General features: G+C 50.6%; 1 protein-coding gene across 4 annotated transcripts in view; it reads left to right on the top strand.

Moving 5' to 3' along the window:
• Positions 1–8715, top strand: part of MSI2 (musashi RNA-binding protein 2) — a 408751-nt gene that overhangs the window by 258461 nt on the left and 141575 nt on the right. For all 4 annotated transcript variants that reach the window (XM_010852922.1, XM_010852919.1, XM_010852921.1 and 1 more), the window contains one exon: positions 5439–5487. In XM_010852922.1, the coding sequence (XP_010851224.1) occupies positions 5439–5487 (49 nt within the window). The remainder of the gene's footprint in view (positions 1–5438; positions 5488–8715) is intronic.

Genomic DNA, 8715 nt, shown 5'->3' with positions numbered 1-8715 from the left:
TTGATACAGAATTTCAAGATAAAGGGTGTGGGGGTCATTAATGCAATCCGTATACCATGAACCCATATAATTTGCCTCTTACTTGGAACTTAGGCTAATACTTCGCAACTAGTGCATACCTAATAAATACATGTCACATAAAAGTAAAGTTAATTGATTAGATTTTCAGATCACAGCTGAGCTGACCTAAATGATGTAGCCAATAGCTGGAGTCTGTTAGAAGGGATGTTCCTGTCGTCCGTGTAGAGTCCGAATTTCTCCTGCACTGGGTGCCCGGGACAGCTTGGTTACTACTAGGAAGTCCGTCTACTTGTCACCTTTTCCATCGTGGTTCTGTGCTCGTCATTTTCAGGATCTGGGAGTATAAACGTCCGAGAGACAGGGAACAGAGCGGGGTGACGGTTGCCACGCTGATGTGCCTTGATTGCCTCTGTGAGAGAAATTCAGCTCTTGTATTGAGCCCCGAGTGTATGCGAAAAGGAAGAAGCCACTCTGTCCACTGTCTTTAACTTCTGGTCTTGTTTCTCCTCCCTTAGAGCAGCACATGGAAAGTGGGGTCCACAGGCCAACAGCTGGTGCTTGTTAGAAATGCAAACGCTGCTTCCTGAATCAGACAGCCTGGGGCTAAAGCCCAGGGGAGTCTGTGTTTTAACCAGTTCTCTGGGTGATTCTGAAAGGGAGGAGGTTTGAGACGCCCTGCGCAATCCCCATGCCACAGAGACAGTGTGGCTTCCCAGAACTGCCTCTCAGATGGGGCGGGGTGTACATGGGGCACCTCTGAGGAGGTCACAGTGTGGTCTGAGCCTTGCGAGGGTCAAGATTACAGGTCCATGACCCCGTGGTGTCGGACGACAACAGGGGCATCCCCACGCAGCTCCCTTAAGAGTTACTTGCCCTGCTTTGTCATTTGCAAAGATACACCGTCAAGGATGTCAGGGCTGTGTTTTATACCTGCCTGAAGTTATTGGAAGGCAGATCTCAAGGTTGGAACACTTTTCTCCTCCCCAGACAGATCAGGCAGGTGCCAGGACATGGGACAGACACGCTCAGGTTCAGACACCGCCTCCCCTGATCCCCACCCCAGGATCCCACAGGACCACTAGGCCTGTGGGCGCCCGCTTCTGGTATATACAGAGAAATCTGTACGGACCCGTGAGGGCACCGTCAACGCAGAACCGACTCTAGTGCTGATCGTGACAAGGAGCGTGGGGCCTTTGAAGCTGTATTCCACCAGGGACAGTGGTGTTTTCTCCCTGAAGTCAGAGAAATGCCCGTGTCCACCCGCCTGCCAACTCCCTTGTGTTCTTCCAGCTCCGTGAACGAGGCCTGGCTTCCAGGCTGAACTCTGCACAGGCAGGCAGTCTACCTCTGTGTGTGAGAGCGAGAGGGAGGAGGAAAGACAGACAGACACAGTTACCGGTTTGCTGTCTCTGGGGCTGAATACCAGCTCCCTTGACCGTATCCGTCCCGTCCTTGTGTGATGGAGACTCACACAAGCCGCTTCTGTTTGATTCACATAGAACCGTGAGAAACAGCCCCGTACGTGAGGCCGTGTTTTTCATTCTATTCAGTCTTTGTATATTCAAATTCTTCCAGTTTCAGCTCTTGCTGTTCTGCCAGATTTCTATCGCATTGATGGCTTCTCTGAATTAATAAGTGTTTTGCAATCGCTGAAAAGTTTTCTTCCCCCAAGCATGGGGACTTATTCATATTGATTTTTTTTATTTTTCCCTTTCTCTTTCCTCTCTAGCTACTCCTTAGATGTTCTGTTTTGTAAAGTGTTAATAGAATTTTTCTTGCGCCCCGCCGCTTTATCTGTTCAGGAGGTCTTTGCGAGGCCCATTGTACCCCGCTCTGTAGAGGAAAGAGCTCTGTTCTTCACGACAATGGTTGCCCCCAAAACACATACATAGGTCCTCCTCCTCGCTCACCAGGGTGGAGCAGCTGTTAGGAGGGCAGCGTCAGAAAACACTGAAGCATAAGAAGGCAAAGAGGGACCCAAGTAAACACTGTGAAAAGGGCGGCGGGCATGGGTGGGGATTGAAAATACTTTTTTTAATTCAAAATATTTATTTCCTAAGGGGATCTGAGTTTCAGTACCCAAACATGGCCAACACAGAAGGGAGACTGTTTTTCTTACCATTAGGCATTTTCAGCTCAAAATGAGGACTTGGCAAACCTCTTAGAAAATATGGTGATGGGTGTGAAACAGACGTCAGGCTTACCTGCATGGTACCCGGCAGGCCTCACCCATCACCCCACCCCCGGCCTGCACCCTAGGCAGTGGAATCCTTGTCAAGGCCCAGGGTCTGGGTCTGCAATGCCATATGTGCAAGTGTGACGGCTCTGTGTGCAAACAAACCAGTTGATCTTCTGGCGGTCTTGCTCAAGGGGTGCATGGGAGGCAGACCGCCGTGGTGTGTCTGGTCTCAGCAGGTGTCTGGGGGCTCATCAAGCCTGCCTGGCCGGGGAAAGGTCTGGTGAAGGCACCCCCCATCCAGACTAGCATCGCCTACTCCCCTCAGCCTGGTGCCTGGGGGAAAGAGGGCAGCTCCCTGCCAGAGGAGCAGTCACCGTGCAGGGCCGTCTCTCTCCCAGTTGCTGACTACGGAAATGGGGAGCAGAAGGGGAAGGCCCCGGGAGCCTGTTTGTTCAGGCTCGGTTGCTTAGCAACACAAGGGGGCCCTGACTCCAGAAGGGATTTTGAAGCTAGGCCAGTCCCTCGGAGGTTTGTGTCTGGCTTGCCTACCCCTTCTTCCGTTCTTACCTTGACTTTGCTCTTCCCCCTATTATATTTGATAGCATCTAAGAAAATAGATTTGATTTGTCGGGAGGCACCATTTTAAACCTGGTTTTATTGCCTTGCCCAGTGTCTTCCCCTCCATCGAAGACTGTCGTCTGGGAGGAGTGAGAATGAATAGCCGATGATTCTTTTTCTCAGCTGACTTAGCTCAGGCCCCCAAGCTCATTTGTGAGCCTTTGAGCTCCAGTGAACAGTGCTCTGTCCTCCCCACCACACACACACACACTCCCACCGCACTGAAATTGCTCCAAGCATGGAGCCTTCTGGCTAACAGTTCTGTCCACCCACAGCCACGTGGTTGGATTGTATTTTTTTTCCCATTTATTTGTATTTGGCTGCACTGGGTCTTCCTTGCTGTGCATGGGCTTTCTCCAGTTGCAGCGGAAAGGGCTGCTCTTCCTTTCAATATGCAGGGCTTCTCCTGGGGCTGGCTTCTCCTGTTGTGGAGCATGGGCACCTGGGCTTCAGAAGCTGTGGTGCGAGGGCTTGGCTGCCCTGTGGCATCTTCCCCGGCCAGGCATCAAACCCGTGTCCCCGGCACTGGCAGGCAGATTCCCAACCACTGGACCACCAGGGAAATTCTGGGTTGTATTTTCACTGCCAACCTTGGGCACAAAATGCTCGAGGAGACCAGGCTGTACACCTGGCCAAACTCGGTGCAGCCTGCAAGTGAATGGCTGATGGTTTTAGAACAGCGCCTGCACTCACGATGTGTCTCCTGTGAAGCGAATAAAGGGCTGGATCATAAGTAAAAGGAGTGGACTTCAAAGCCAAATCTGGTTTCGTAAGTGATTTCTTTAGGTCTGTGTGGGACGTGAGTGTGGCTCTCTTTGTACCTGTGTCCAGACTTCCTCTTTGTGTAAGAACCCCGGCCATACCAAATCAGAGCCACCCTTAAGGACCGCATTTTAACTTCAGTTCGGTCGCTCAGTCGTGTCTGACTCTTTGTGACCCCATGGACTAAGCACGCCAGGCCTCCCTGTCCATCACCAACTCCCAGAGCTTGCTCAAACTCAAGTCCATCGAGTTGGTGATGCCATCCAACCGTCTCATCCTCTGTCGTCCGCTTCTCCTCCTGCCTTCAATCTTCCCCAGCATCAGGGTCTTTCGCAAGGAGTCCGCTCTCATTGGAACTATTTTCACTAACCATCAGGTTACCATTTTCACTTAGTTACCTCTTTACATCCTATCTTCAAATGCAGCCACATTCTCAGAATCTGCGCATTAGGATTTTAATATATGAATTTGGCAGGGGTGGGGGATGGAGACAGTTCAGCCCAGAATAATCAAAATGTTGAAGTTTCATTGTGTATAACTGGAAACATCCTGAAGGATGATTAAGTAAGCTGTAGCATCTCCCTCCATGAAATATGTGACAGTCAAGCTAGTATTCACAAGACCTCACACTCCTTAGGATGACTACTGTTTGTTGTTTTTTTTTTTAAGGCAGAAAATAGCAAATATTAACAAGGATGTAGAGAAATTAAAACCTTGTGCACTTTTGTTTGGAATGTAAAGTAGTACAGCCACTGTGTACAGCAGTTCTTCAAAAAAATAAAAGTACAAGGCACTGTATGATCCAGCAGTTTCACTTCTGGGTATGTATCCAAAAGAAGTGAAAACAGAGACTTAAGATATTTGTACTCCCGTGTTCATAGCAGCATTATTCACCATAGCTAAAATCCACGTGGTCATCGATGGGCAAGTGGATAAGCAGATGTGATCTGTACATCAATGGAAGACGGATGAACCTTGAGGACATTATGCCAAGTGAGATAAGCCAGTCCCAAAAAAGACAAATCCTGTGTAATTCCACTTATGTGAAATACTTAGAGGGGTCCCAGTCTTGGCGACAGAAAGTGGGCAAGTGGCTGCCATAGGCTAAGGGGACGAAAGGGGTCCCCCTTAAAGGGGGTAGAGTTTCAGTTTTACAAGAGGAAAAAAGTTCTGGAGATGAATGGTGGTGATGCTCCTGCAACTTTATGAATTTATTTGATACCACTAAACTGTACACTTAAAGAGGGTTGCAGTGGCAATTTTTATATTATGAGTATTTTACCACAAAAAAATCTAGGGGAATAAAAGATAGTATTCATGGTGTAGTTATCTGGGAAATGTCTGCAATGTTGTAATATTATTTAAGTGAAAAAGAACAAGGGGAAAATTCCATGTGTGATGTGATTTTAAACTATGTTAAAATAGGCATGTGTGCATTTGTGCTACGTTGTGTCCGACTCTTAGCGACCCCATGTCCTGTCCGTGGGATTTTCCAGGTAAGAATACTGGAGTGGGTTGCTTTCCTTCTCCAGGAACCTTCCTGACCCAGGGACTGAACTCACATCTCCTGCACTGGTAGGCAGATTTTTTTTTACCACTGAGCCACCAGGGAAGCCATAGGCATAGATTTTTACAAAAATTAGAGGGACGTATACCAGATGCTAAATGTGGCGGTGCTAGGTTGGAAAGACGGAAAGAAAGTGATTTATTTTCTCTTTTAATATTTGTGTTTTCAAATAGGTTTGAATGAGCAACATGATTTCTATAATGGAGACTGCCCCCCTCCCCTGAACATACAAGGTGCCGTGTATTTTGTTAAAGTTCCTGAAGCAGACTCTGTTTTGTGTTCGCTCTGCAGGTAGAGGATGCGATGCTGATGTTTGATAAGACGACCAACAGGCACAGAGGTAAGAAGCCCCATGTGAGCAAGCAGCCCCTCCGTCCTCTCCTGGCCTCCAGCCCCACAGACGAAAGACACAGCGACTGTTCCAAAATCAGGCAGTTGGAGGTGACGTCGGTTGTAGGTCTTTGCTAATGGAGGGCCACGGCGGTACCTAGAATTGATACCAGACCGTTAAAACACCATTTCCGGTGGGCTTGGGAGCTGTCATTTAATTATACAGTCACACCCAACACGTTCTTGGTCCTTGCTGAACCAGGCTTTAAGCGAACCAAGTGGAAGTTATTCACAGCAGTTAGTCAGTTGAGTTCTCAATTTGCTCTGGAGGAGGAGGTTTAGAAGCACACTGTCCATCTAAAGAACAACAACAACAAAAAGAAAGCAAAAACAAAGAAGCCTCGGCCTAGGTTTATGCAGTGAGTACCTTGTACATATGTCCAAGGTTTATGCAGTGAGTACAAACCTAGAAATGCCCTTTTGTGCCTCTCGGACATTTGGAAGACGTTTACACTTCCCCATGTTGTCTCCTGTGTTTAGTGTCTTGTCCACGTTTTAGAAAATGGGTTTCACCTTGGGGGTCTAAGAACCCTTGATATGACATGCAAAGTATTTTATGTTATTCCCGTGAGAGGTTTCTTAGCTTTGAGTGGATTCTCAAAGGGGTGTCCGAGTTCTGCCACCTCATTCCCCCAGCCCCCAAAAAAGGACACATTGAAATGATTGCTGTAAATAGAAAATCGGATGACTCCAGAAAGTCCTTCCCAGAGGAATCAGGGTCAGAAGTTACGGTTCAGTGTTCAGTCCTCCCGTTCTCCAGAAGCTCTTGGTTTCTGGGGTGCGTATTCCCCCGGCGTTCATGGGCAGGGTTTCTGAAAGAGGGTGGCAGGAAAGCCATTTTCTCCAGAGAAGGAGCCAGTGAGCCGTGTTTCCTTGCCACTTGGATTGCATTTAGATGTTTCCTGTGTTGTTTACATTCTCACTGTCACCTGTGATTAGTAGCAGTTACCCAGCATTGACTGCCTGTCTCTCCTGCTCTGAGCAGGCAGGCTGAGTAAAAGGGAGGAAGGAGCAGGATGGGGAGTGGTGCTCGCAGGGCTGGGCAGAGGAGGGGCTGTCTTGAGGGCGCCCAGGAGCCCAGCGACTCGTCCATCCAGCTACAGCATCCTCGAAAGGGAGCGTGGAAAACTGGGCGGGAACTTCGGTATCAGGGGGGTACATGCTGGGGAGGGGCTGGAGGGGAAGGAGGACGGGAGGCAGGGGGAGAGAGACGAGCTTGCAGATGTGAGCAGGACGACGATTGCCCTTGTCTTCTCCAGCGCTCCGGAATGAGCGCCAAGGAGCGAGAGGAAGGTAGTGCGGGCGGTGGGCAATCCTCGATTACCCTTGATCAGCACATGCCCTGCCTCGGTCCGTGGGGTTTTCCTGGCACTGCTTCTGCGTGCATCTTCTAACTTGGTCTACACAGCAGACCCTGGGGTTGTTGTGACTTTGGGAAAATCCCGTAAGTTCTTCATGCCTCAGTTTATTCATCTGTAAGATACAGGTAATGTTAGTGCCTCCTGACAGGATTGTTTGCAGCGTTTGGTGCTGGCAGAGAGGGGACTCACACCCAGGATGGCTGATTTCAGGTTCTGTTATCTGTTGTCTCCACGTGGGGATGGGGTTTGTTGAGAAGGGTGTTTCCAGCCTTTGATTTTAAGGGTGGGCATAGCTCATCTGAGCGAGGCACTGGCGTTTGGTGTTAGAATTCATAATCCTGGGAGACTCCGCAGCAGTTTCTAGGTAGTATTGCTGTTCTTTTTTGAATATCATTGAATAAAGGTGTTTTTGATCTCCTGCTCTGTGTTAGGCCCTGTGTGGGAGAAGATGATGGATCATCTCGTTGAACCGTCTCAGCTGGTCAGGGAAAGAGTTTCACCATCTGAGGGACCCGAGGAGGGGAGGTGACTGTGAGTCTCTGGGCACTCAGCTGATAGCAGGCGGAGCTGGATTCACAGCCAGGGCATCGGGCCCCCGGCCAGCCTGTGGATGAGGCCCCCAGGAAAGCCTGCCCTCTTTCTGACCCAGGGGCTGCCTGCTGTTGGGGAAGCTTCCTCTCCTTGTCCAGGGGCACCGGGTGCAGGGATGGGGTGGCGGCCCCTCTGTGACCAGGTCAGGGAAGGGTTTCTAGTTGTGAGCTGAAGGGAGCTTGTTCTGTGGCCCAGTGCTCAGGGTGGCTCTGGGAACGTCGTCGCTCATGCCCCTGGTGAGGCAAGGGCAGGAAGGTGGGCAGAGCCTCTGGCGAGGGCATGGCCTTCCCCATAGCCTCCCGGCCTTCCTCTGATCGGTGCCAGACCCCTTATGTGGTTTGTGGAGTCAGAACAGGGTGTCAAAAACCACTAAGAATCTCAAGATGGCAGCTCAATTCAACCAAGAGTTGAGCCCTGCTGAGCTCGGGGTGTGTGCAGTGGCACAGGAAGCCAGCCTGCACAGTGCAGCCTGGGGCTGGCCTGATGCTGGCCGAGCGGGTAAGAGAAGGCGAGAGGGGCCGCGTGCCTAGAGGTTTCAGCAGAGGGGCCCTTACACTGGCTGCTGGCTGCCCCTGTACAGACATCTGCCCCCACTGTTCTTCCTGTGTGAGCGGGGGCTTTGGGCTGCCCATGCTTTCCAGCCCCTCCAGCTGAGAAAGAGCTTCCCTTTGGACTGGGGGCCAAAGCTGGGGTAATAACTTCACTGGTTCAGAGCATTAGGGGAGGAAAGAATTTTCTCAGAAATATAAGAACGTATCACAAGAGAAGCTCTAGTCACATACTTGTAGAGCAGGCAGGCCCCACGGCCCTGGCCTGATGGAATGTGCGTTTGGAATCGGGTGATAAGCACGAGAAAATAAAATCCTCCTGCAGCCACCTTGCCCCAACCTTCCCTTCACCTCCTCGGCTTCCTGCTTTCCATTATCTTATCACGAGGAAAGTGCTGCCCTAGCAGAAGTTGAGGACACCTCTCTGGCTGGCGCTGCCGCCAGCTCGCCGCTGACAGAGGCGCAGACCATTAACCCCTCCGTGGTGTCAGGGCGCTTGTTCAGTGCTGCCCATCAGCGTCTGACCCAGCTCTGCTGGGCGGTGACGTGTCCTCCGCCCCAGGCGTTTTGAATACCACCTGTGTGAATGTGCCCTTGAACTGTGACCACCGCCGTGCAGGAAAAACTCGAGGGCACGGGGCCTGGCCTTCCGGGAGTCAGGCCGCGCTTGCCATTAGG

The sequence above is a fragment of the Bison bison genome, unplaced genomic scaffold, assembly GCF_000754665.1.
Source record: "Bison bison bison isolate TAMUID 2011002044 unplaced genomic scaffold, Bison_UMD1.0 scf7180017864317, whole genome shotgun sequence".
In the NCBI taxonomy this organism is placed as follows: Eukaryota; Metazoa; Chordata; class Mammalia; order Artiodactyla; family Bovidae; genus Bison; species Bison bison.
The sequence above is the reverse complement of the archived record's forward strand: the minus strand, read 5'-3'. Positions and strand labels throughout refer to the sequence as shown.